The 27,790-nt window shown below is 44.8% G+C and overlaps 1 protein-coding gene and 1 long non-coding RNA gene across 4 annotated transcripts in view; one reads left to right on the top strand and one right to left on the bottom strand.

Annotated features, from left to right (window-relative positions):
• LOC121272035 overlaps nucleotides 1-1,262 on the bottom strand; it is a 105,084-nt gene extending 103,822 nt beyond the window's left edge. For both annotated transcript variants that reach the window (XR_005941839.1, XR_005941838.1), the window contains exon 1: nucleotides 1,132-1,262. This is a non-coding gene — a long non-coding RNA (uncharacterized LOC121272035). The remainder of the gene's footprint in view (nucleotides 1-1,131) is intronic.
• On the top strand, nucleotides 431-25,892 carry LOC121272034 (deoxyuridine 5'-triphosphate nucleotidohydrolase, mitochondrial-like). 2 transcript variants are annotated; one of them, XM_041178416.1, is made up of 7 exons: nucleotides 431-784; nucleotides 12,237-12,414; nucleotides 13,222-13,313; nucleotides 13,830-13,874; nucleotides 23,723-23,797; nucleotides 25,408-25,478; nucleotides 25,581-25,892. In XM_041178416.1, the coding sequence occupies exons 1-7, from the start codon at nucleotides 667-669 to the stop codon at nucleotides 25,635-25,637; spliced, it is 636 nt and encodes a 211-aa protein (XP_041034350.1). In that variant the 5' UTR covers nucleotides 431-666; the 3' UTR covers nucleotides 25,638-25,892. The 2 variants fall into 2 exon arrangements, with proteins under 2 accessions (XP_041034350.1, XP_041034351.1); XM_041178417.1 differs by lacking the exon at nucleotides 431-784 and adding an exon at nucleotides 6,254-6,308.
• The last annotated feature ends 1,898 nt before the right edge of the window (nucleotides 25,893-27,790 follow it).

Raw genomic sequence — 27,790 nt, 5'->3', positions numbered from 1 at the left:
AAAGGGCAGGTGTCCTGGGAGTCCGTGAACCTATGCATCCTACGGTTATAGGGGACTGCTGCATGCAACACCCTCCAACCCAGGTCCCCGATACTAACTTTGTATAATCATGAACTTTGTTTATTAATGAACTATGTATACTAATGATCAATATATATAATTAACTTTGTATAATAGTGACTATACTAATTGTTAGTATATAGTCATTATTATACAAAGTTAAATATATATACATAGATAATTAGTATACCTAGTTTATTAATAAACAAAGTTCATTAGAGTACAAAGTTACCTGGTATAGTTAATTAAATTAACTGTCTAGCATATAATGCTGCATATTAATGAACTTTGTAAAATTCTGAACCATGTGAATTAATGAACTGTGTACATTATTAAATCAGAGCAAGGGGTGAGAAACAGGAATGAGGGAGCCAGCCCTGTGTATAACACCCGGTTCACACTGTGGGCGGAATTTTACGGGCCGGACGAAGTCAATGGCCTGTTGAACCGCTCGCCGCACTTCATGGCCCGGCCCACGCCACGGCGGGGGCTGTAAACCTCTGCCCACTTTGTGAATGTCCGATCCGCACTGGAAAGCGCTCCTACTGCCTGCCTGAGAGAGAGAGAGAGGCCCCGCCGTGTATCAGGCTTCAGTCCCCGGTGAATATGGCTCTGGTGAAAAGGTCGCTTCGACTCTGTGCGAGCATCTCTGCGGAAAGCCGGCTGCTAGGCAGGGCTCTGTGCAGATCGGTGATGGAGCGGGCTGGAAAGGGCTCAGACAAAGGTAGGTCTGTGGCAGGGTAAACAGCAACATGGAGCAGGCCAGCGACCATTGCCGCTTGTTGCTGGGATTGTAACCAAATCTGTCTCCTATTTCTGTTACAAAGTAGCTGCTTGTGGGTCTCAGTATTATTTATATATGTATTTATGTAACATGTGTACATTTACGTAACATGTATATTTATGTAATATATGTATTTTTATATATAAATGTATATTTATTTATGTATGTATATTTATATATATAAATGTATATTTATTTATATATGTGTATACTTAGGACTCCGAACCAGCTTCTGTTCCGCCATAATTTCTACATTATATATATATATATATATTAACGATACAAACCTCATCATCTTGCATCAGGCTCTCGTAGATTCGGGCACATTGCACAGTAACAAGGTTTGAATTTTTATTTATTTTCCTTTTTCTTTAACAAACTGCGAAATATTTCCATTTTTTTTCAGGGTTACGCAAGGTCTCTGCACTCAAAGCAAAATACTGCGGATGCCGGGCATCCGAAATAAAAGCAGAAAATGCTGGAAATACTCAGCAGGCGTGGAGAGAGAGAGAGAGGTGACAGTTTACAGATATTCTAACTCCGATTAAGGCTGCCTGAAATATTTGCTCAGCAGGTGTGGAGGGGGAAATAAGAGTTAACGATTTGACCCTTATTCAGAACGGATTCACATCCGGCTGAGAATGTTAACTCTCTGCTTCTCTCTCCGCACCTGCTGAGTATCTCCAGCGTTTTATTTCAGGGTCCCAGCACCCGCAGCATTTTGCAATGATTTGCTCCCTGGATTGGTGCAGCCGCTTTTACAGCATTGGGAGGTGGGAGCACTCAGCTCCTGCCTGCACTTCACTGTCAGGCTCCTGACCCAGAACCAGCCGGTGCAGAGGAGGGGAGTGAGCAGCTTGCAGGGTTTCAAGAGTTAGCAACAGCTAATGGAGCGTGTGGGTGGTTTGTCTCAGTGCACAGGGCCTTTAACTTATTTTATGCGATAACTTAAAGGAGCATGCTTTGTGCAGCCTGCACAGGAACTTTCAGGTTGCTCTTACAGCTGGCTCAGAGGGAGTGTGGCTTGCAGTAGGCTTGACAGATCTGGTCATCCACAGTGTGCAGTGGGAGGCTTACCTCTTCTGCTGCTATGTCTGCAAGCCCTGAACACCAGGGACACTGTTTTAATTTCATAAATTTTCTTTTGTTTCACGTTGATAATTTGCAGTTTATTATTCAACGAACGCCTTTGGTAACATTTGCGGTTTTAGTTTGAGGACGTCTGTCATCTGTAACGGAAAGGAGGGGGCGTTTAATTTAGAGCAGCCCTGAGTGAGGAGGATTGCCTTATATTACAGGAGGATGTGGACAGGCTGGTCAGATGGGCTGATCAGTGGCAAATGGAATTTAATCCGGATAAGTGTGAGGTGATGCACTTGGGCAGGACAAACAAGGCAAGGGAATACATGATGAATGGTAGGACCCTGGGAAGTACAGAGGATCAGAGGGACCTTGGTGTGCATGTCCACCAATCCCTTAAGGTAGTGGGACAGGTAGGTAAGGCGATTAAGAAGGCATATGCGATACTTGCCTTTATTAGCTGAGGCATAGAATATGAGAGCAGGGGGGTCATGCTGGAACTGTATAAAACACTGGTTAGACCACAGCTAGAGTATTGCGTGCAGTTCTGGAATCTGCATTGTAAGAAGGATGTGATTGCATTAGAGAGAGTGCAGAGATTTACCAGGATGTTGCCTGAGCTGGAGAGTTTTAAGTTTGAGGAGCGATTGGATAGACTGGGGTTATTTTCCCTGGAGCAGAGGAGATTGAGGGGGGGGGGGACATGATTGAGGTGTATAAAATTATGAGGGGCATAGATAGGGTAGACAGGAAGGAACTTTTCCCCTTGGTGGAGGGATCAATAACCAGGGGGCATAGATTTAAGGTAAGGGGCAGGAGGTTTAGAGGGGATATGAGGAAGGATTTTTTTCAACCAGAGGGTAGTGGGAATCTGGAACTCACTGCCTGAAAGGGTGGTAGAGGCAGAAACCCTCTGTGCACTTGCGATGCCATGGCACACAAGATATGGGCCTAGTGCTGGAAAATGGGATTAGAATAGTTAGGTACTTGTTTGACTGGCACAGACTGAATGGGCCGAAGGGCCTTTATCTGTGCTGTAGACCTCTATGACTCTATGATTTCTTCTCTCACTACCTGTCTGTAAACAGAAAGGTGTTTTTTTATTTTTGATTTCCCCCTTTATAGTGCTGGCATATGTTCCCCAACCCTTCAGTTTTGGAGTGATCCACTCTCAAGATAGGGTAAAATCAGAGGGTTAATTTATATCACACACACTCAAAATGCAGGAAGGGGTTTTGAAATGTCTGCCCCTTTTTGCATTCATTCAATAAAAGAGGAATAAGGGAAGGAAAGGGGTTCAGGGCAAAGACCACAAACAAAAAATAAGAGTTATGGTTTCACAGGAATCCAGAGTCCAGAATCTAAAGTCCAGTGGCGCATTCCTTCAGAGATTAGCAGACTGAAACTGTTGCAGGGTGATCTGCTTTTCCAGAAGCAATGACTTATGATAAAAGAAGGCAAGTAGAGAAAAGTTAGTCTTGTAGGCACAGATACAGAAGTTCAAATGTTCCAGGAGAACACAGTGTAGATGAGGGCCAGGCAATTTAAACCTGGGAATACCTCTTTCTGTTGCTACCTGTTAGGTAGTAAATGGTAGACAGAGGCCGGCTGCTAGCCCAGAGTCCTGCTTCTCTTATGAGGCTGAACATTGACTGAAGATGGAACCCAAGAGCTGTATAATTAAAGCAATTTAACCAGTTCAAGACTCGGTCTTGTGACAGGGCGATTTTTGAGTCAAGCTATTCAGCTAACAAGGCCCCCTTGTTAAAACCCATTGTGTTTTGAGCAGGTAACTGTAGAACCATTCGCACAATTTTGGGAGGAAGAGTCCCAATAACTCTGCCTTTGTCCAACGCTGGCTGGTACCGATGCCTTGCCTACTAGTCCTTTGTGTTGGCTTTGCTGGAATGTTTATACAATGCAAGGAGTGTTACATTCCAGGAGTTTGGTGAGTTAGCCTTTGTCCATTTTTAAACTGCTCAGAAACTTCCAGAACTGCCATCATGTGGTCAGCTGCAGCCATTTTATCAGTCTAGCCATTTGTCCTTTATAAAGAAGTATTAAGTTTATAAGGTTCAGAGCATGGACACTGCCCATAGTTCAGACAACACATAACATCAACATTCCTCACATTTCAGACAATGCACAGCACAGTTAACAATAACCTGAATTAAATAGCATCTTTAATGTAGTGAAACGTCCCAAAATGCTTCACAGGAGTGCCAAACAAAACTGGCCACCAAGCCACATAAGGAAGGAGATATTAGGACAGGTGACCTAAAGGGGTTAGCTGTAAGGATCAGAGAGAGAGGCAAAGTTGTTTAGGGAGGGAATTCCAGGGTTTAGGGGCAAGGCAGCTGAAGGCACAGCCCCAAACAGCAGGGAAAATAAGAGGCCTGAAAGGGAAGGTCATAGAGACCTTGTTAGGCTGGAGGATGTTATAGAGATCGAGAAGGGGAGGGGAGGGGAGGTGCCAGAGAGCATTTGAAAGAGGGGATGAGGATTTTAAAATTGAGGGGTTGGCAGGATGGTTTGGAGAGCACACCGTGCCGACACTCCCCATAGTTCAGACAACTCGCAGTGAACCAATAAAAAATTGGAAAAGGGAAAATAGGAATACTGAATTTCAAGAAGGTTAGTTTTTTTAGGTGGCAGCCGACTAGAATCTGGTTGATTGGGCGGCCTTACTGAACCAGCAGACAAGACGAATGGAATATATTTTAAATCCATCTTGATGCAAAAATTCACGTGAAAAGAAGGGGCACTGGATAAAACAAAATGAAAGTGGCTATCTAGTCATGAGAAAGGATTTAAAAAATTTTGTTCTTGGGATGTGATCATTTATTGCCCATCCCTAATTGCCCTTGAGAAGGGGGTGGTGGGCTGCCTTATTGAACCGCTGCAGTCCACATGCTGTAGATACATCCATGCCTTTTCTCTGTGGCGGCTTGCCTGGCCATCTCAGAGGGCATTTAAGAGTCAATCACATTGCTGTGTGGACCAGACCAGGGGTGGCTGATCTCCTCCCCTGAGGGACATTGATAAACCAGATGGTTTTTTACAACAATCTGGTAGTTTCATTAACATGTTATTTCAGATTAATTAATTAAATCTACATTCACCCAGCTTTGAACCCATGTCTCCTGAGTGTTAGCTTGGGCTTCTGGATTACTAGTTCAGTAGCATCGCCACTCTGCTATCATCCCCCTAAGCAAATTTGAGGTACATGCTATTATCTCCAGAAAATACAGCTAATTATGGAGCTTCACGAAAAGGAACAAAAGCTACCGTTGGAGTAACAAAAAGAACACTGGATGCATTACTAAAATGCTTTTAGCTAGGTTAGGAATCAGAGAGCCATTAATAACTCCATTGAGCCAGTGAAGGATTACTCTAGACAAATATGTGACTCATTCACAGAACAGAGGTTTTAAATGGCCACTTCATAGCAATTTTTACTCCAGAAGATGACGTGTGCAGTTGACCCAAAACTTCTATAGTCCTGGATAGAGTAAGGAATCTTGAAGCAGATTGTTCAGCTGGCACTGATGGCATTTCTCCTGGAGTGCTCAAAGGAATAATTTTCAAACAGACATCTGGCAATCATGGAAAGGGGAAGAGTTCTATCAGAATAGATCCTGGTTAGTTAGATGCCAGGATGCCTTTATGTTCTGTCATTGTCTTTTGGAATGAGTTACTGGATTCTTCAGTGAGTGAGGATTCCCTGCAACATTTGAAAGTGAGCTGGGCAAGTTTATAACTATAGCTAATTTGATGGCAAACACAATGTAGGAGTGATGGTGAACTCCTGGAACCCAGATTTGGGAGTTGGGGAGTTATTATCCAGATTTCGTCCTCCACCCAGAATTTTTTTCTTTATTCTTTTGTGGGATGAGGCCAGCATTTGTTGCCCATCCCTAATTGCCCTTGAACTGAGTGGCTTGCTCGGCCATTTCAGAGGGCAGTTAAGAGTCAACCACATTGCTGTGGGTCTGGAGTCACATGTAGGCCAGACCAGGTAAGGACAGCAGATTTCCTTCTCTAAAGGACATTAGTGAACCAGATGGGTTTTTAACAACAATTGATGATAGTTTCGTGGTCATCATTACTGAGACTAGCTTTATAATTCCCGATTTATTAATCGAGTTTAAATTCCACCACCTGCCATGGTGGGATTTGAACCCACCGGGGACTTTCTCTTCTGCCTCTCCCAGAGGATTACATGGGTGCTGGTGAGTGAAGGGAGGACGATGGGACAAACCACAATCTGAGGCGTGTGGAACAGGCTCGAGGGCCTAGCCAGTCTTTTTCTTTGTTATTTTTGTGCCTTGAGAGGGCGAAGGCATGGAGCCAAGCATGTTGCTGTTTCACAGAGCCAGCCTAGGTACAAAAGGCAGAGTGGTCTCTTTCTCAGCTGTAAAATTCTGTCTCCTGAGCACGTGAAAAGGCAGTTCTTTCTTAAATAAACACTGCAGTTTGATAGTAAATGGGGACAAAAGTGGAAGAGTTGGTTCTGCTGGTGTTGGCTGCATTGCTAGGTACTTGTTATGACCAGTGAGAGAGCCACTGCAAGAGGTGGCCATTTCCTGCACTGCCTGTAGCAGGCGAACTGGAACACTGAATGAAGTTATTGTATAGTGGGCAGCTACTGATCACTTTATTCGCTGATGGTATGTGCCGACTTTTCCCCCCAACCATTAGGGGAGTCTGCCCTAGGGAGATTAAAGCTGATATTCTTTTAAACAACTGTACATGCATTTGTGTAGGTAAGAGGGGAACCAAACAAGGGCAGTCCAGTGGAGAGCGATGGTGTGGTTGATGGTGTTGAAGGCTGCAGACAGGTTGAAGAATGATGGTTTGTCATAGAGAATGTCATTTATTACTTTGACTAAGTTTGCTTCAGTACCATGTTGGCGCAGAACCTGATTGGAGAGCTTCAGAGTTTGACAGAATGTGAAAAAAGTTTGATTCTTGTTCTTCAACCTGACTGCAGTGTGAGTTTGAACACTCCAGTCGAGTTTTGGATGAACACCTCATTGTTTAAAATGTATTAATGTCACTTTTATGAAGCTGGATGTGGGTGGGTGGGGGGGGGGGGGGGGGGGGAAGGGGCAGGGTTTTGGTACTTGCTGATTGGCGAGGATTTTGTATGGCACTCAGTGATTGGCTGAGGTTTTGGTTGGTGCATCCTGATTGGCTGAGATTTAGTTTGGCGTTTGATGATTGGCTTAGGTTTCAAACGTTTGCTGATTGGCTGAGGTTTGTTTGAAGGTCGTTGTTTGGTTGTGGTTTCTGACATTCGCTGATTGGCTGGGAGTTTGATTCCCACTCGCTGATTGGCTAGGTTTTGATTGGCGCTCACTGAATGGCTTGGGTTTTGATTTTTTTTTTCTTTATGCTTCTTATGGGATATGAGCGTCTCTGGCAAGGCCAGCATTTGTTGCTCATCCTTAATTGCCCTTGAACTAAGTGGCATGTGCCCCATCAGCTTGGATCAGGCTTGGCCTAAATAGCCAAGTGGTTATGGTACTGGGTTTGTAACCCCAAGATCAAGAGTTCAAATCTCACAATAGCAAACTATGGTTCCTTTAAGGCTTGGCCTAAATAGCCAAGTGGTTATGGTACTGGGTTTGTAACCCTGAGATCAAGAGTTCAAATCTCACAATGGCAAACTGTGAAACATGTAACTTCATCTGAAACAGATGGAAACAGGTTTGTACTCGAAAGAGTATCAGCTTGGATCAGCGGCTTACGCCGATGACGTGCTCCTTATGTTTAGTGACCCGGCTGACCTGCGGAGGATGCGCGAGTGCCAGGAGGTCCACTCTGCCGCTTCTTCTGCCAGGATCAACTGGGAGAAATGTTCTGGACTCCTGGTCGGTCCGTGGCAGATGGATCCCCTACCCGAGGAGCTCAGGCCTTTCACCTGGAGCGGGACCAGCCTCCTCTACCTGGGGGTCCATCTCTGCCCCGCTGAGGAATCCTGGCCGGCGAACTGGCAGGAACTGGAGACGAAAGTCACCGCTCGCCTGCGGCGCTGGACAGGACTGCTCCGAGTGCTATCTTACCGAGGTCGAGTTCTGGTCATAAACCAGCTGATCGCCGCCATGTTGTGGTATCGGCTGGTCACTTTGACCCCTCCCCCGGACTTTGTCACAAGAATCCAGAGATTGTTAGTCGACTTCTTCTGGGACAAAAGATTGCACTGGGTCGCTGCCGAGGTTCTGAGTCTCCCGCTTAGGGAGGGTGGTCAGGCGCTAGTGTGCCTACGCACACAGGTGGCGACTTTCCGCCTTCAGACCCTGCAGCGATACCTCTACGTCGAGCCTCCTCCTAGATGGTGTGCCCTGACGACGTATTTCTTCCGTCAGGTGCACGGCCTGAATTATGACTTGCAGCTCCTGTTTATAGAACAGCTGGGCCTCGGTGGCTCCTTGCAGGCGTTGCCCGTCTTTTACCAGGACCTGATCAAAGTCTGGAAAGTGGTCGCCTCGCGACGCTGCTCTCCCCCGTCAGGAGTAGCGGCTATCGTCAGAGAGCCACTGCTCAGGAATCCGCCCCTCCGTCCTTTTCAGTGGTTGGCGGAGAGGAGGGCTGTGGCCGCAGGGGTGACCAGGATCGGGGACGTGCTGGGTGGCGGAGGACTGGGCTGGATGCTCCCGCAGGAGTTGGCGCGTCGCGCGTCTGTGAGTGTCCAGGTCACAGCCGATGCCATCCAAGACCTGAGAACGGTCGTGCTCGGACCTGATGTTATTTTGGGTCTTGAGGTGGCCCAGGTGCGCGGTGGTCTTCCGTCTGAGCGTTCCCCTGTTCGGACGGAATTCCACATTGGCCCCAAGCCCCGAACCCTCCCTCGGGTGCTGGTGCCCCGCAATATGAGCCGCCTCGGGGACATGCCCTCCGTGCCTTTTGGCACGGCAAAGAGGGGCTTTTTGTACGGACTGCTGCTGCACACCTTTTCTCGCCCTCGTCCACCGCCCGGACACGCCCTGGCGTGCCTTGTTGCCGTCCGGAGGCGGAGGCCCCCGATGGGAGGCCCTCTACGGAGGTGGCCTCCCCCTTTCTATCGGGGACCTGGGTTGGAGGGTGTTGCATGCAGCAGTCCCCTATAATAAGAGGATGCATAGGTTCACGGACTCTCAGGACACGTGCCCTTTTTGCGGTCTTGTGGAGTCCGTGGACCATGTATACATAGGGTGTTGTAGGCTGCACTCCCTTTTTAGTTATTTGAAAAACCTTTTATTGATGTTTTGTTTGCACTTCAGCCCCACGCTCCTGATCTATGGGCACCCGGTGCGGAAGGGGGTTGGGAAGGAGGAGGACCTCCTCGTGAACCTGCTCCTGGGCCTGGCCAAGTTGGCCATTAACAGGTCCAGGCAGCGGGCGATCGACGGGGAGTCCCGCCCGATTGTTTGTCCCTCTTCTGCGGCTACATTCGCTGCTGGATGTCCCTGGAGAGGGAGCACACGGTGTCTGCTGGCACATTCGAGGCCTTCCATGCTCGGTGGGCACCGCGGGGACTGGGGTGTTTTGTTGACCCCTTTAATCACATTTTGATTTAAAGTTTGTAAGGTTCCTTTAAATTTTGTCCTTGGTTTTACAGCTGACCTGAATTAGGGGCTGTGCCTGATTTATCCCAATTTTGTTGATTTAGTTTAATTGCTTTCATTTAAAAAAGGTTATCAGCTTGGATCAGGAGAAGGCCTTTGACAGAGTATCGCACACCTACATGGTGGATGTTCTCTTCAAAATGGGGTTTGGGGAGGGAATCCGCAATTGGATCCAACTGCTCTACACTAACATCTGTAGCGCAGTCTCGATTAATGGGTGGGAATCAGAAAGCTTTCCAGTTAAATCTGGAGTCAGGCAGGGCTGCATTCTCTCCCCATCCTTTTTGGGTGTTGCATAGAACCCTTTGCTGAGTCCATCAGGAAGGATCCGGGCATAAGAGGAGTGACGATCCCAGGCAGTGGAGGCACTCAGGTCAAAGTCTCCCTGTACATGGATGATGTCACTGTTTTCTGCTCAGATCCGCTCTCGGTGCGCAGACTGATCCACATCTGTGACCTGTTCAAACTGGCCTCGGAAGCCAAGGTAAATCATGGCAAAGAGCAAAGCCATGTTCTTTGGCAACTGGACTGACTGATCCTTTATCCTCTTCACTGTCAGGTCAGATGGCCTGAAGGTGCTGGGGATATGGTTCGGAGGGACCAGGGCACGCGTTAGAAACTGGAAGGAGCGAGTGGCTATGGTGGAAATAAAACTGGGCATGTGGGAGTGACGCTCCCTCTCCATTGCGGGTAAGAACCTGGTCATCAGGTGTGAGGCGCACTCGCTGTTGCTGTATGTGGCGCAGGTCTGGCCCATTCCACACTCCTGTGCGATGGCGATCACCTGACCCATCTTTTGCTTTATCTGGAGATCGAAAATGGATCGTGTCCACAGGGAAGCGATGTACAAGCCTCTAGATAAAGGGGGAAAAAAACGTGCCCAACATCGCCCTCATACTGTGTGCAGCTGCATCAAGCTGTGCGTAGACCCTCGGTATGCAAACACCAAGTGTCACTACGTGCTGAGATTCTACCTGTCCCCGGTGTTGCGAAGGATGGGTCTGGCCATGCTGCCGCGGAATGCTCCTGTCCCTCGTGGAAAAATTTATGCAGAGAGACTCCTTTGACCACAAGTCCGTCGCAGAGGCCCTGTGGGAAAAGGAGTTGGTGGATCCTGTCGGTTCACAGAGCAGACTGTCAAAGTCGTTTGGCAAAATGCCTCATCACCAGAACTTTCCAACAAGCACCAAGACGTAGTTTGGCTGGTGGTGAGAAAGGCCCTCCCCATCAGATCCTTCCTGCATGCCAGGAGTCTCACCCCCTCTGCACGTTGCCCTCAAGGTGGCTGTGGTGGGGACAAGACCATTGTTCACCTCCTTGTGGACTGTGCCTTTGCGAAGAAGGTCTGGAGAGAGATGCAGTGGTTTCTGTCGAGGTTTATCCCGAGCAGTGCTGTGACACAGGACTCTGTGCTCTACGGGCTGTTCCCAGGGACACACACCGAGACAAACATCAACTGCAGCTGGAGGATCATCAACTCGGTGAAAGACGCTCTTTGGTCTGCCCGAAACTTGTTGGTCTTCCAGTGCAAAGAGTTGTCCCTGACTGAGTGTTGCAGACTGGCACATTCCAAGGTCTAGGACTACGTGCTAAGGGACGCACTAAAGCTTGGAGCTGCCGCCGCAAAGGCGCAATGGGGAAAGGTCACTGTCTAAGACCTTTCTGCCATAGTGCACCGAGGGGCTGGGAAAGGTATAGACCCCTCGGGCTGTATGGCTCACATTGAATGTATGCATTGAATACTAATTGTATTATAATTGCATTGAAGCACCTCAGAGCGCAACATGATGTATGTTGATATCCCCAATCCCATTGCACTGTCTGACTGTAATGATCATACTGAAATGACTGTAATATTCATTGATTGTATTGAAGCATCTCGTGATCCATGTGTAAAAGTTGAACCTGATTGCACTTTTTGTGATGGCCATTTAGAAATGTTTTGTAATGTTCTTTCAGACATTTTATGAATAAAGTATATATTTTTTTTAAAAAGTGGCTTGTAAGCCATTTCAGAGGGTAGTTAAGAGTCACATGTAGGCCAGACCAGGTGAGGACAGCATATTTCCTTCCCTAAGGGACATTAGTGAACCAGGTGGGTTTTTAACAACAAATGATTAGAGTTTCATGGTCACCATTACTGAGCCCTGCTTTAGGTTCCAGATTTATTATTTGAATTTAAATTCTACTAGCTGGTCTGGTGGGATTTGAACCCTTGTCTTCAGAGCATTAGCCTGGGCCCGTGGATTTTTCGTCTAGTGACATTAGCACCACACCACAGTCTCCCCACAAGTTCGCTGATTGGCGCTCGCTGGTTGACGCTAGTTTTTTTGATTGGTGCTGGCTGGCTGGCGGTGGTTTCTGATTGGCGCTCGCTGGCTGGCGCTATTTTTTTTTTTGATTGGCGCTCGCTGGCTGGCTGGGTTTTCTGATTGGCGCTCGCTGACGGGCGCCGGATTTTTTTGATTGGCGCTCGCTGGCTGGCGCTGGTTTTTTGATTGGCGCTCGCTGATTGGCGCTGGTTTTCTGATTGGCGCTTGCTGGCCGGCCGCCGGTTTTCCGATTGGCGCTCGCTGACAGGCGCTGGTTTTCTGATTGGCGCTCGCTGAGTGGCCGGGTTTTGGCGGGCTATTCTTTTGGCGGTTGTTCTCTCTCAGTCAGTCAGTCAGGTCTGTCTCTCTCTCTCTCTCTCTCTTTCTTAGCCGGGACTATGCCGTGTTCTGAAACCTCCAGCCCGCTGTCATCCCCGGCCAAGCGGCCCCGGACTGAGGAGAAGCCCCGAGGGGAGGAGAAGCTCCGGCTCAGGTTCGCCCGGCTGAGTGAAAACGCGCACCCGCCGACCCGGGGCTCGGAGCGGGCGGCCGGTTTCGACCTTTACAGGTGAGGTTCTTACCGAATGTGGGAAATGTTATTTCAGCGCATTAAACCCCCCCCCCACCCCCGATTATAACCACAGGAATAATTCACCGCCTCACCAGCGCTCTTTGCCTCTTTTCCTTTATTATTTTTTATTTGGCCCCTCATTTTAAATAACTCATTTTTCCTCTATCTGGTCCTCATTTTATTGCTTCAGTTTTGCACAGGAATTGGCTCTTGAACACTTTATTCTCAAACACCCCCCCCCCCCAAACCCGGCTTTTCCTTCAGGTTTTATCCACCTCACTGCTGTTTCCTTCCTTCACTTCATTTCTTTAGCTAAACCCGCTGTCGTGTCCCCCCCCCCCATTATTTTATTGCCTTTGTGCTGTTTCTCCTGGTTTCTCTGCTGAATCCTGTCCTGGTTCCGGCTCTGAGACGGGGGGGGGGGGGGGGGGGGGGGGGGGGCGGGGTGTGGGGGGGGGGGGGGGGGGGGTTGTGACCTTTGTTCAACTGGCCATCCTCCACCTCAGAATGGGTGGGCTATTCAACTGCAGGGACCATCGCTCCTCCTCCCCCCCACCCTTTGCTCCTCCCCCCCCCCCCCCCCCCCCCCCCCACCCACCTCATGCAACAAGTGGAAAAGTTGCTTATCAGTCTAGCATTTTCTTGTGGAGATTTACACTGAAGAAACTCCGGAGCTGCTGTACAAGTAATACAGAAAATTACAAATAATTTACATTTGTGTTGGTCTATATTTTTCCCACCATCCTTGTGAGGGGAATGTGATAGCATCTCGGCTGATTCGATTACCTGTCTGCCTGTTTGCAGCGCCTATGATTATGTGGTCAGTGCTCAGGATAAAGTTATTGTGAAGACAGATATTCAGATTGCAATTCCTTCTGGATTCTACGGCAGAGTGGGTAAGTGGCTGACATAAACAATTTCTTTGTTCACTTAAATGCTTCTGATTTTTTTTTTTAACACCGAATCCCACAATTCCAGCTTTATTTACTGATAGTAAGTCTTTAGTCTCCAAAGTTGGAGAATGATAGAGATGAAATTAGGTTTGGGTGAAAGAGAATCACCTGCCCGTCTTACAACCATTGGTTTGTTATCTTAAAATTGGGTGGGGTGTAATCTAGTTAACCTGATTTAATTAGTGCCTGTTTTTGTCTGCCCCAAATGAACTTTACAGTCACTATGTTCAAACAGAGCAAATAAATCTACAAATTTGTCATCGTTACTAATCTATATGATTACATTTTGAGCTCACATGACCCTCCTTCAGAGCTCTGATACAGGCTCAATGTTAACTCTGTTTCTCTTTCTACAGATGTTGCTAGATCTGTTGTTTTTCCAGCATTTTCTGTTTCTGTTTTTGTTTATCCATAGTGTTGTGAAAAATATTAACTTTTCCATTTATTATTATTTTCTAGCTCCAAGATCTGGATTGGCAGCGAAACACTTCATTGATGTTGGAGGTAATGTATTTGCCCCATAGCTTTGAAACATAGTCTACCCATGTACAGCAATGGTGCACTACAACATTTCTAGCTTATTTTAAATAACTTTGTGAGCAGGCACAGGCAGGGGAAGCAGTGCTTTACTTGTAGTTTCAGTTTAGTTTACTGTATTTGCTGTTCACAATGTAATCTCCTCTACACTGTGGAGACCAAACATAGACTGGGTGACTGCTTTGCGGAACACCTTCACTCAGCCCACAAAGATGACCCCGAGCTTCCAATGAAACCCAATGCAAACTTCAGGAACAGCGCCTCATGTTCCAGTTAGATACTTTACAAGCCTTCTGGACTCAACATTGAGTTTAACAGCTTCAGACGGTGAACTCTGTCCTCCATTTTATTTTATTTTCTTTTACAAAGTACTGGCCTGCAGCTTGGTTTCTTGATTTTGCTTTCATACACAGCTGCCCTTTACTCTTCCATTAACACTGACTCTAGACCCATATCTTATTTCTTTACTACAATCATTACCACTCCTTTGCCTTTTGTTCCATGTCATCTGTTATTTAATGTCTTCCACCCTCTACTCTATCCCAGACCTTCCCTTTTGTTCTACATCCCCGTTCTTCCCCCATCCCCCTTCAACAGCATAAAACCCATCACATTTTTTCCTCCCTTTAGTTCCAAAGGAGAGTCGTATTGAACTCAAAGCTACCAGATCTCCTGAGTTTTTCCAGCAACTTCTGATTTTATTTTAGATGTTACTTGACAGGGAATAAATAGAACGTTTTAATATACAGTGAAACCTGTACAAACAAACGTTTACTGAAAGCCCCAAGTAGCTTGTGTTACACGAGGTGCACACTGCCTCTTGAAATGACGGATATTTCAAATTCCAAACCAGGAAAAACCTTCAATGCACTTTAAACACTGGGCATGCTGGTAAGTGAGGTGGCAATGGATGCACAAACAACTTTTGTGTCATACAGATGCGTTTGCCCAGCGTAAACAGCGGCAGAGCAACACCGCCAGTCTAGGTTTTGAAGGCTTGCTCAGTTCTGTCACAGATGATGGTGTTTCTCTGCTGCCCTGGGTTCTGGGTGGGCGAATATGCATTACACACAGGTAGAGATCTGCCTTTTGGGGATGGGGGAAGCTGGAGATTGGAGGTCCTGAAATCGTCGTGAGGAGCTGGTGGAGTGAGAGTCTGTGGAACGAGGTGAGTGCTTAGGATGGAGAGAAAGGCTTCGCTTTTTTTGCCATCCTTTGCTTTTTCTCTGGCTTCCTGGTTCTTGTACCTTCACACAACAGCAGATGTTGCAAAGCCACAAATAAAGATTTTTAATTGCAAAGAGCCCAACCTTCTATAAGGTAACTCCAGTAACTCGTGCTACAAGTTATGTGATCTGCTGCCAAGGCCAAGGAAAAAATATTCTTCAAAATGGGTGACTGGTTCTGGCACATCTGAGCTATTAAGTGTTTCGTCTGTCCGACTGTGCGATTTAACTTAATTTTGGTCAGAGACGGGAGTTTAAGACCCTTTAAGCCCTGCCTTTTGGGAAAGGGAAAGACCTTTAAGTATAAACTTCAATAAAAACATGAAAAGACACAGGTGGAGGAATTTGGTAATGTGAAATTTATCAGGAGCATGGTTTTTTCTGGACAGTATTTCTATACATAAGTAACCTTATTTCCATCCCATAGTTTGACATTATTAGACTTTCAAATGTGTGCGCATGTATTTTAACTAATCTATTCAGTCCAACTTTAATATGCAAGTGTTTTCTGTCCTTATCAAGCTTCAGATGTCTCCTACTATATTACAAACTTCTGTTTCACACATGACTTTTATTTACTTTCTAATGTCTTACTCCCTGTTGCCCTTGTATTCTTGTACTTGAAAATACTTTAATTCTCCATGCAGATTAGTGTTTTTTGCTTACATTCATTCATTTATTGCTGACCGTAAGACATAGGAGCAGAAATTAGGCCATTCGGCCCATCGAGTCTGCTCTGCCATTCAATCATTGCTGATAGGTTTCTCAACCCCTTCTCCCCATAACCTTTGATCCCATTACCAATCAAGAACCTATCTATCTCGGTCTTAAATACACTCAATGACCTGGCCTCCACAGCCTTCTTTGGCAATGAATTCCACAGATTCACCACTCTCTGGCTAAAGAAGTTTCTCCTCATCTCTTTTCTAAAAGGTCTTCCCTTTACTCTGAGGCTGTGCCCTCAGGTCCTAGTCTCTTCTACTAATGGAAACATCTTCCCCACGTCCACTCTATCCAGGTCTTTCAGTATTCTGTAAGTTTCAATCAGATCCCCCTTCATCCTTCTAAACTCCATCGAGTATAAACCCAGAGTCCTTGAACGTTCCTCATATGTTAAGCCTTTTCATTCCTGGGATCGTTCTCGTAAACCTCCTCTGGACCCTCTCCAGGGCCAGCACATCCTTCCTGAGATACGGGGCCCAAAATTGCTCACAATATTCTAAATGTGGTCTGACCAGAGCCTTATAAAGACTCAGCAGCACATCCCTGCTTTTATATTCTAGACCATCCTTCCCAACAAGTAAAATGTACCACTAAGCTATCCATTACATTGTGTATTCCCATTTTGTAGAGACAGCTTAATTAAAACAATTTTTAATTCATTCACAGTCTTGCTGTCACTGGTAAAGGCAGTGTTTATTGACCATCCCCAATTGTCCTTGAGTAGGTAGTGAACACCCTTGGTGGCTTTTTTAAGCCATTTCAGAGGGCAGTTCAGAGTCAACCACGTCAGTGAGAGCCTAGAGTCACATAGGCCAGACGGGTAAAGCCAGCAGGTTTCCTTCCCTAAAGGACATTAGTGAAGTTGTATTTTGCAACAATCTGATGGCTTCATGGCCACCATTACCTAGACTATCTTTTATTCCAGGTTTGTTTGTTTAACTGAATTCGGTTCACAAGCTGCCATGTTGGGATTTGCATTTGTGTCCCCAGACTTTTAGTCCAGGGCGTGAACTTTTCCCTTGTCAGGCGCGCGTGATCGGGCCTGGGAGCGGTTGGGAAATGGGCCCCTGACCATGATTTCACGCTGTCCGGCCAATTAAGGCCCGGCCAGTGTGAAATGCATCTTGTGATTGGGCCAGGAGGGGCCCTGTTGGCCCCTGGGTCTGGTGGTGGCCTGGCAGGCACTTTAAAATCGGCAAAGGCACCTCCCAGAAGCTGACAGGGGAGAATCTTTAATTGGTCTGGAGACTGGAGCAATGGCCTCACCCAGCGGGAAGAAACATTAGACGGGAGGGCAGGTCAGGTGGGCAATCCCCCCCCCCCCCCTCGCCTGTTTCCCGGGTGCCTCACCGTCCTCGTGGAGGAGGTGGGTGTCAGGCGGGACACCCTCATTCCCAGGGATGGCAGGAGGAGGCCACCACACCAAACCAAAAAAGGCTTGGGAGGAGGTGGCAGCCGAGGTCAGCAGCACGACGTTGTGTAGCGCCCTTGGGCGCAGTGCTGCAAAAGGTTCAATGACCTGCTTTGGCAAGGCTGAGTACCATGTTGGCATGGATCAATGTGGAGAAATGTTGAGGGCTGTCTGTCTCCAGCACGCCCGCCCCCCCAACCAGTGGATCTCGGGTATTAGGGTCTGAGTGCCAACTGTTAGTGACACTGGAACTGGCCAAGGGGTTGAGCCCTGGCTCCAGCGGCCACAGGACGGCCTCCAAGGTCATCATGGCCAACGAGACAGCAGGCTGCCTCCAATGCCACTGCCAGCGAGCGGGTTGGGGGGGGACAATGACTTAGCACTTGTAAATGTAAGTTTAAGGCACCATGAGCACAAGAGAGACTGTTCATGGGTGATCTTCTGTTCTGCCATGTTTTGTTAATGTTTACTGGTTTGGCCATGAACACCAGATATAGTAATGTTCATTTATTGTCTGTCAAAATTATATAAATTTTGCTTTTATCTTAATGGTCTGAGTACGCTTCACTTTTTTTGGTGTTTGGTATGCCAGTATCTAATGCTGGATGTAAGTGGCTTTAAACCTTATTGCACAGGCACTGAGTGAACTTGCGGTTCAAATGAAAGGGTCATTTCAGACATCTGGGTTGGAGGTGGCAACCCTGGCATGAGGTGGAAACAGGTCTTTGGTACCCTAGTGGAAGGAGCATTGGATCAAGGTGTCCCTGCCTCTCTGAAGGATACAGAGGCCTCAGTGTTCTCCTCACCGTGCTCCTCTTCTGAAGGTCTCAGTGGCCCTCAACTTCTGGCTGTTTCTGGAGGTCAGCACTGACTCACCACTGGATTTATCCTGTATGGCTTGTGGAGCTGCCTCAAGATCCTCCCCCTTGCCAGTGCCAGATTATGGAGAGTGCAGCACGTAACCGCCATCAGTGACACCCGCTGTGGGGGTATTGTAGTGCTCTTCCTGAATGGTCCAGAGGCTGCTCTGCCTCTGTTGTTGGGTGGTGGAGAGGTGTCATAGGCCATCTTTTCAACAGATTGCCTCTGTCACCCAGCAGCTGTCCAAACAGTGGGGCTGGAGCACTGAATAGGCCTTGCACCTGGGAGTGTCTATATAAGTGCATGGAGCTGCCAGGGTACCATGCACAGACGTGCAGAATCTGCGTCTTGTAGTCACAAACTGTCTGGATGTTCATCAAGTGGAACCCCTTCCTGTTGACAAAGGCACCTGGCTAACCCGCTGGTGCCTTAATGGCTATGTGTGCAGTCGATTGCACCCTGGATGTGGGGGATCCCAGTGATCACTGCAAAGCCTTTGGTTCAGTCAGCCTGGCTGGCCTCGTCCTTACGAAAATGAATAAATGTCATTATCCGAGTGAACAGAGCATCAGTCACCAGCTTGATGCAACTGTGGACAGCTGATTGGGACACTCCACAAAGATCCCCCACTGACCCCTGGAAAGAGCTAGACAGAAGTTGAGAGCCACTGTCACCTTCAGAGCCACTGGCACGTGGTGTCCACCGACACAGTTGAGCCTGAGATCACCTCTAATCATGACAAAGGGAGGTCACCCTCCCACTGGAGAGGCAGAGCCTCTTTCGGCATTGCACCTTGGTTATATTGAGGTAGCTAAGTCGCTGCCTGTAAAGTCTGGCAGCAGGATAGTGGTGTCTTTTGCGACCCCTTCTGCCTTGGAGTACCTGCTGGCCCTACTCCTCTCCTCCCACAGGTTGCTTCCCTGGAAGCTGCCCTGGGACACCTGGCCTCCTCTTCATCTCTTCATTCTGCACCCCTCTTCCTCAGAGGAGGGGCCTCCAGTGTAGAGCACAATCCCCATTACCAGGGTTACAGAAGGCTGCCTGATACCTGGAAGGGTCCACACGGTCAAAATTCTCATGGGGCCTTGGAGACACTAATGAGTCCTGAAATGAAGCCTGGAAATGCTGAGACTGAAGCTCACAACAGAGTTCAAGCTGTCAAGTTGAAATAAACAACCAGCAGCAAACTATATCCTAACCTACTCACAATGGCAGTGTTGCTGATCCTTTTTATCCAGCCCTTGGATGAGGTTTTGTAAAAAGTGGGTTGCCCATGCGATGAGCATGATATTACACGGGCAATATAAAATCGCAAACCTTTTTAATGGCTTTAAGTGGCCTTTTAATTGACGGCAGGCGTGGTTCAGAAATAATCTTGTGCTATTTTACGCCTGATTGGGCCAGGCATGCCCCTGCCCATGGAACGTAAAATTCTGCCCCAGGTTTCTAAATTGAGGCAACCTGTAAAAGGGAGTAAAGGAGAAAAGACTTATTCAAAAAGAGGGGGGAGGTAGAAAGTAGGAAACTATAGACCAGTTGTTGGGGAATTGTGGGAGTCCTTTATTAAGGAAGTAGCAATGGGGCATTTGGAAAGTCAAAATGCAATCCATCAGTTGGCATGGTTTTATGAAGAATAAATAGTATTTGACTAATTTGCTAGAGTTCTTTGAAGATGTGACAAGCAAAGTGGATAATGGGGATGTAGTGTATCTGGATTTCCAGAATGCCTTTGATAAGATGCCGCACAAAAGATTAATACACAAGATAAGATCACATGGAGTTAGGGATAATATATTAGCTTGGATAGAGGATTGGCTAACCCAACAGAAAGCAGAGAGTCAGGATAAATGGGTCTTTTTCTGGATGGCAAGCTGTAACTAGTGGGGTGCCACATGGTTCGGTCCTTGGGCCCCAACTATTTACAATCTATATTAATGAATTGGATTCAGGGATTGAAGGTACTATAGCTAAGTTTGCAGATGACACCAAAATAGGTGGGTAAGTAAGTTGCAATGAAGAAATAAATTTACAAATGGATATGGGTGAATGGGCCAAAATTTGGCAGATGGACTTTAACGTGGATAAGTGTGAGGTTATCCATTTTGGTTGGAAGAATAAAAAGGCAACTTATTATTTAAATGGAGAGAAACTTCAGAATGCTTCAGTGCAGAGGAATCTGGGTGTCCTTGTGCATGAATCGCTGAAAGCTAGTATGCAGGTATAGCAGGTAATAAGGAAGGCAAATGGAATTTTGGCATTTTTTGCTAAAGGAATAGAGTATAAAAATAGGAAAGTGTTGTTGCAACTGTACAAGGTGTTAGTGAGACAGCACCTGGAGTACTGTGCAGTTTTGGTGCCCTTGAGGAAGGATGTAGTTACATTGGAGGAGGTTCACTAGATTGATTCCAGAGATGTGGGGCTTGTCTTATGAGGAGAGATTGAGCAGTTTAGGCCTATACTCGCTAGAGTTTAGAAGGGTGAGAGGAGATCTAATTGAGGCATAAAAGATGCTAAAGGGGATAAGCAAAGTAAACGTGAAGCGGATATTTCCCCTTGTGGGGCATTCTAGAACGGGAGTCCATAGTTTTAGGCTAAGGGGTGGTAGATTTAAATCAGAGATGAGGAGGAATTACTTTTCTCAAAGGGTCGTGAATCTGCAAAATTCACCACCTCAGAGTGCAGTGGATGCTGGGATGCTGAATAAATTTAAGGAGGAGATTATCAGATTTTTAATTAGTAATGTGTTGAAAGGTTATGGGGAGAGGGCGGGAAATTGGATTTGAGGCCGAAATGAGATCAGTCATGATTGTATTGAATGGCGGGGCAGGCTCAAGGGGCTGAATTGCCTACTCCTGCTCCTAGTTTTTATGTTCTAAGAGGAAGTATTGGCAGTACATTAGTGGCTAACACAAAAGAAACCCAAAAGTCTTTGTATGGTTGTCAAAGGAAGGGTGGGGCTGATTAGGGGCCAACAGGGACATAATCTTGTTGAGGAAGGTTTTTTTTTAATGTATTAAGTGCGTACTTTGCATCGCTCTTCACTACAGAGCAGGATCCTGTTAATGTAAGGAGGAGGTAGCAGTTATATTGGATAGGATAAAATAAATAAAAGATATTTAAAAGGTTGTTAGTCCTCACAAGAAGAGTCACCTGGCCTTAATGGGGTGCATCCTAGGTTACTGAAGTAAATCAAGGGGTGGAAATTATAGAGGCTGTGGCCACAACTTTCTAATCCTCAAGTATGGGAATGGTGCCAAAGGCTTAGTGGATTGCAAATAATACAACCCTGTGCAAAAATGGGAAGGAGTAAAGTTAGCAGTTACACTTTAGGTCAACCTTGCATTGGTGGTGGGGAAACAATAATTGGACAAAACTTTAATTGACACTTGAAAAATTATGCACCAATAAATGAAAGTCAGTAATATGTAAGTTAAAGGCAAGCTGTGCTTACTAACTTGAGTTCTTTTGAGAACAGGATCAATGAGTTAGTGCAGTTGATGCTGTACAGGTGTTCAGGGGGTTTTTGACAATGCGACATAATAGACCTGTTAGCCTAATTAAAGTCCATGGGATTAAAGGTACTGTGGAAGCCTAAATACAAAATTGGGTAAGGGACAGAAAGCAGAGAATAGTAGGAGATGGTTGTTTTTCCAGAGTAGTAGGGAGGGGGGTGAGGAGCACATATTAAGTGCTGTTCTCCATGCGTCAGTATTAGGATCACTGCTTTTTTGCTAATGATTGGGAGTTGGGTACACAGGGCAGAACTTCAAAAGTTGCAGATGGCACAATTTTGAAATGTAGTAATGTAAAGGATAGTAACGAGCTTTAGGAGGACTTAACAAATGCAGCAACAACTTATATAGCGCCTTTAACGTAATGAGTTACATAGCTCTTCACAGGAGTATTATAAAGCTAAATATGACATTGAGCCACATAAGAAAATATTGGATCAGATGACCTAAAGCGTGGTCAAAGAGGTAGATTTTAGAGAGTTTTTTTATAGGAGGAAAGTGAGGCGGAGAGGTATAAGAAGGGTATTTCAGAGTTTACGGTCCAGGCAACTGAAGGCACTGCCACCAAAGGACAGATTTAAGGTGATTGGCTAAAGAACTGGTGTAACGTAAATCTACAGTATGCTATGATCAGGAGTATGCTGTCTAAAAGGGTGGCGGAAGCAGATTCAATAATTTTTTTTAAAAAAGGAACTGGATAAATTCTTTGAAGTGACATAAATACAGGGCTGTGGAGAAAGTGCGGGGGAGTGGTATTAAGTAGATGGCTCTTTCAAACATTTAGCACTTAATGGCCCTCGTTGGCTATACTATTCTGAACAGCAGTTTTGTCTGTCATTTCGCACTACGTCAGAAAGAAGCTGGTGTTAGTGTTATTTTGCTTCCACCAGATGGTGGAGCTACAGTTCTTTAGAATGATATTTTCTTCTTCAAATTAAAACATTGGTTAAAATTTCCAATTTCATATCAAATAGTTGGAATTGGACATTGTTCCTTTATCGCTGGGTGAAAATGTTGGAAGACCCAACTGAAAAGGGTTATGTGCGCGCCTTTACACAGACTGCAGTAGTTCAAGCAAAAGGCCCACCACCACTGTCTCGAGGGTAACTATGGAGATGGTCAATATATGCTGGCCTTGCCAACAATGCTGATGCCCTGAGAATTATTTTTTTTAAATCTTGATGTGTATACCTGTCACCTGAGTGAAAGGTGAGAAATCAGTTCACTAAAGTAAATTTACATCTCACTAATTGGTAGAACAGAATTGAATTGAACTCGCAAACAGGAGGAAGCTGTTCGGCCATTCAATTAGGTCACAGCTGATCTCTATCTTAACTCTGTTTACATGCCTTAGTTCCTTAACCCCAATACCCTTGCCCAACAGAGATCTATCAATCTCAGTTTTGAAAATTTCAGTTGACACCCAGCCTCGAAGCTTTTCAGAGAGCGTTCCAGATTTCCATTCACTTCTGTATGAAGAAGTGCTTCCTTACATCACCCCTGCATGGCCTAGTTCTAGTATGTTGTGGACTCTTCCCAAAGAGCAAATAGTTTCTTTATCCACCCTATCAAATTCTTTAATCTGAAACATTTCAATGAGTTCAGCCTTTAATCTTCCGTATTCAAAGAAATATAAACCTAGTCTATGCAATCTAAGGAAAAATTAGTAAAATGGGCCTATTTTCTTGAGTTTACAAGAATGTGAGGTGATTTAATTGAAGTATATAAAATTCTGAAGAGGGCTTTAGTGAGTGGATTCTGAGTGATCATTATGCCTGGCTGAAGGGTCTCGAACTAGGGGTCAAAGTGCCAGGGTAAGGGACTGTAAATCCCTGCTGTCTTTCTGATCATCTCAAAATTTGTCCAAATGTTCAGATACTATTTTGTAAATTTAAAGATGTTCCTTTCCAAAAGGAGGGATGCAAAGAATTAATAAGATGTATAGAATTGTCTGCTATGCATATGAATGTCTTCCAATAGTATGCATTGTGCCTGGTGCCTTTTTGTAAGTGTGTGGATAGTGAATGTTATTTCTAGCCTTTAAATATCTGTAGAATCAGTTGTTCCTTTTCTGTTTCTCAGCTGGCGTTATTGATGAGGATTACAGAGGAAATGTCGGTGTGGTTCTGTTCAACTTTAGCAAGGAAAGTTTTGAAGGTAAGGGACAAGCAAACAGTGGCTATCCTTTACCTCACTACTGTTGTCATATACAGAGCAGCACATTTCACAAAGTGATTCACTCTAGGAATCTTCTCTCATTTGTTCCGTTGCAACTGATATAAGCATAACGTCATTAAAGTGCAGATTAGAGATCTATGGAGGGCAAAGCATTTGCTCTGTGGCCACCAAGTGGGGAGTTCCATTCAGACAGGTTTTTAATAATTAGGTTAAAGGTTCTACCAAATTATTTGGCAAGGCCTGTGGGAAAACATTTAATATTTGGGAAATTTGTAAGAAATTCTTAACGTTATTGGACATTCATTCTCGTACTTAGTTTTAACACTTTGTCTTATCACATCAAAGTGCTTGTGTTGCAGAGAAAATTGCAAATCAATTTTAAGTTCCGCACAATATAATTAGCCAACTTTTTTAATTGTTTGAAGACAGCGACCATCATCAATTATCAGTAGTTCTATTAACATAACATATCTTAACCATGATGGACAAAATTCCTGGTGTCAAGATCCACACAGTGATCAAACAAATAGCAGATTAGCTTCTGGCATTAATTTTGATAACTGCCGGGCTATTGTACTTTTGTATTAAACCATCAACTGATGACAATTTCCACCTGTTTTAAAAGTATGATTTGTTCCAGAAGGCCCAGTTGAACTAATTTTTGGCAATGCTTGGGATTAAATTGGGGATGTTTTCATTAACTGGCCACCAAACATTTGAGTTATAGGGAGTGGGGTGAAATTGCACTTTGAATCTGTAATAGCTTTTAACATGTCTGTTTAGGCCTTGGGTGGGAATTGAATTGGGCAAAGCTCCACAGTTGAGTTGCTTGCCAGATTTGAGTGTCTGGCTGACGCATGATGAATGGCCACTTGGTACCAAAGGACTGTTGGCATCTGAAATTGATCTATGAGTCACCATATTGTAACAGGAGAGGGGATTTGTGTTGAATGTCTTACCACACGATGCCTGGAGCAGATTTATCCAGTTGCATTGATAATCACCAGAAATTAGACAGTTCAGGCTGCATTATTTATTTGGTAGCCTGGCTACCATGCATAAAATATCAATACCCCCCTTTTTTTTATTACTGTGAAGTAATGAAACATCAGTAGTGGAATTCATTTTCATTGGTTAAAGTCTGGCATTAAATAGTGAGCTTTAACCTAAAGGAAAATATGTAGTAAATATTTTTGTAGGTGGAAATAATTTTCTAATTGGCCTGCTGTTCTTTTTAATGTGAAAGAACTTCTGAAGAGGTGCGTCACCTTTTTTGAACTTTGGAAAAATTTCCAGGTTTCAAAAGAATGTTAATGGTAGTCTGTTTTCTAATAAACTGAAATAGCTCTGAAGTTTGCTTTGCTCATTCTGTATGGTATGTATTAATTCTAAATCTACAGATGGACATATTGCAAGACATCATATAATGCTTGGATAGACTTGAACTAATCAATATAATGTTTAGATAGACTTGAACTAATCGATATAATGTTTGGATAGACTTGAGCTAATCAATATAAGTACTAAGTGATTTTTTGGGGGAAAAAACATTGAATTTTGTTTTTGTTTTCAAATTTATATTTTGATAGTTAAAAAGGGCGATCGAATAGCTCAACTGATCTGTGAACGTATCTGCTACCCAGAACTTGAGGAGTTGAAGGTGACTAAATGTATTAAGCAAACATTTCCTATTGTGGTTTTATTTTCTGGTTAAGATGTAACCTCCTTTTTGACTGTTTTACCCTTTTTTGTCTTCATGCAGACCCTGGATGAAACTGAACGAGGCGCAGGTGGTTTTGGCTCCACTGGTACAAACTGAACATGATGTTCTGCCAAACCATGTCAGACATTGCTTAATTCTCTTCAGAGATGTTACAAACTGTGGATTCTTCATGAAACAGCAACTTATGTGATCTATGGTGCAGTTGTTTTATACTTTGTGGGGAAAACAAAAAATGACAATCTATCCTAACATAAAGCTGCTTCCTTCAGGGTGATTATGAGATGATGATGATCTCAATAGTGACTGTAAGTCCAGTATTCCAGTTATGAATTCTAGCAGTAAGTCAACTGCTAGAATCATCCGTTGTATTTCATTTTTTTTAAAAATAAAAATAAACTTTTTTTTAATACTTTGTGGATGTACTTGGCATATAAGGAAATATTTTTATTTCTTCAGTGATAGTGGGATAATTTGTATGATTGCGGAATGTCTACTTCAAAGAGCTAAACCAAATATCGTTGTAGAAACACAACAGTTCGTTTTGCAAGGCTCTGCTTACTTTACTGATCAGAAGAGCTTTTGACCTGTGCAATGAGACCCCTTCATAAAATACTTGTTATATTGCTTTGCAATCTTTTTGACAAATTAGATTGTTTCTAACACTTTTTTTGATATTCAGAATTAGGCAAACCCTTGTAACAAAATTTTAGCCGGAGTTTGAACCCTTTGCTTGAGTGGGCAAAAACTTGGCAGATGGGATATAATGTGGGAAAATGTGAGGTTATGCATTTTGGCGGAAAGAATAGAGGAGCTGAATATTATTTAAATGGAGAAAGCTGCAGCACAGAGGGATTTGGGGATCCTCGTGCATGAATCACAAAGGGTTAAGGTACAAGTTCAGTGGGTAATAGGGAAGGCAAATGGAATGCTGGCCTTTATTTCAAACGGAATGGAGTAAAAAAAATAGGGAAGTCTTGTTAAAACTGTGCAAGGCACTAATCAGACCACATCTACAATACTGTGAACGGTTTTGATCCCCATATCTAAGGAAAGATATACTGGCATTGGAGGCAGTCCAGAGGAAATTCACTAGGTTAATCCTGGGTCTGGAGGAATTTTCTTATGAGGAGAGGTTGAGTAGGTTGGGCCTGTACTCATTGGAGCATAGAAGAATGAGAAGCAACCTTATTGAAACATATAGGCTTCTTAGGGGGCTTGACAGGGTAGATGCTGAGAGGTTGTTTCACCTTATGGGAGAGTCTAGGACCAGAGAGCATAATCTCCAAGTAAGGGGTCACCCATTTAAAACCAAGATGAGGAGGAATTTCTTCTGAGGGTAGTGATTCAGTAGAATTTTTTACTGCAGAGGGCTGTAGAGGCTGGGCCGTTAAACATATTCAAGGCTGAGACTAATTTTTAATCAGTAAGGGAATCGAGGGAGGGTTATGGGGAAAAGGCAGGAAAGCGGAGTTGATTATCAGATCAGCCATGACTTCGTTGAATGGTGGCATGAACTCAATGGGCCGAATGGCCTACTTCTGCTCCTACGTCTCATGGTCTTGTCTTTTGGAGAGTTTAGGAAATCCCCACCTTTTGTTGAAATGTGACCACAGTGTTACAATTCCTCTATGTTCAAAACCTTTTATACAGATGGTTCTACACTTTACCCTCATGATGTGTTGTCTACCTGGTTTTGAGAGAAAATCTAAAATTGTCAGTGTAGTCAATTCCAAAGGTAGGTTCTACATTTGTTCCTTTGTACATTATTTCTTTTTTTTATTTTCTACTATTGGAAGTCCTTATTTAAAATTAACCATTCTCTGGTGGTACATTGGCCTTCATTGTTTTCTAACACAAAATCAAATGAACAAGAATTCACCCTCACCCCAATCTTATTTGTTCCTGTTGATCTCAGGTAGCTGTTACTGACCTCGTAGTAATCCGAAGGTGGTCGTGACTGAGGTCTCTGCACATGCTTTCTCAACCTAAATCAGAGCTGTTCACTTTCTGCTGTTGTTTCCAGTGATACTACCTCCCATTAGCTGAGGGGGTGGAAAAAAACTTGCATTACGCTATCCGTTGATGAATTCAGTTTCTGTCATTTAGTTTGGAAGGTAAGGCGTTAATTTGAAAATTGCTGCAGTTTGCTGTGTTTTCATAACTTTGTAATGGAGAGTGTGACAGCTGCAAATTAATTTTACGCATCACTAAAACGTATGAGTAGGAACTTCAGCTCTGTCAAGGGAGTT

The sequence above is a fragment of the Carcharodon carcharias genome, chromosome 32 (genome assembly GCF_017639515.1).
Source record: "Carcharodon carcharias isolate sCarCar2 chromosome 32, sCarCar2.pri, whole genome shotgun sequence".
Classification (NCBI taxonomy): domain Eukaryota; kingdom Metazoa; phylum Chordata; class Chondrichthyes; order Lamniformes; family Lamnidae; genus Carcharodon; species Carcharodon carcharias.
This window is presented reverse-complemented; position numbering and strand designations above follow the sequence as displayed.

Bases quoted from the DNA above. Each gene is read 5' to 3' on its own strand.
- LOC121272034 (XM_041178416.1), top strand. From the start codon at position 667: ATGGCTCTGGTGAAAAGGTCGCTTCGACTCTGTGCGAGCATCTCTGCG. The intron at 785-12,236 runs GTAGGTCTGTGG...TCTCTTTCTTAG, and splicing joins TGGAAAGGGCTCAGACAAAG to CCGGGACTATGCCGTGTTCT. The intron at 13,314-13,829 runs GTAAGTGGCTGA...ATTATTTTCTAG, and splicing joins TGGATTCTACGGCAGAGTGG to CTCCAAGATCTGGATTGGCA.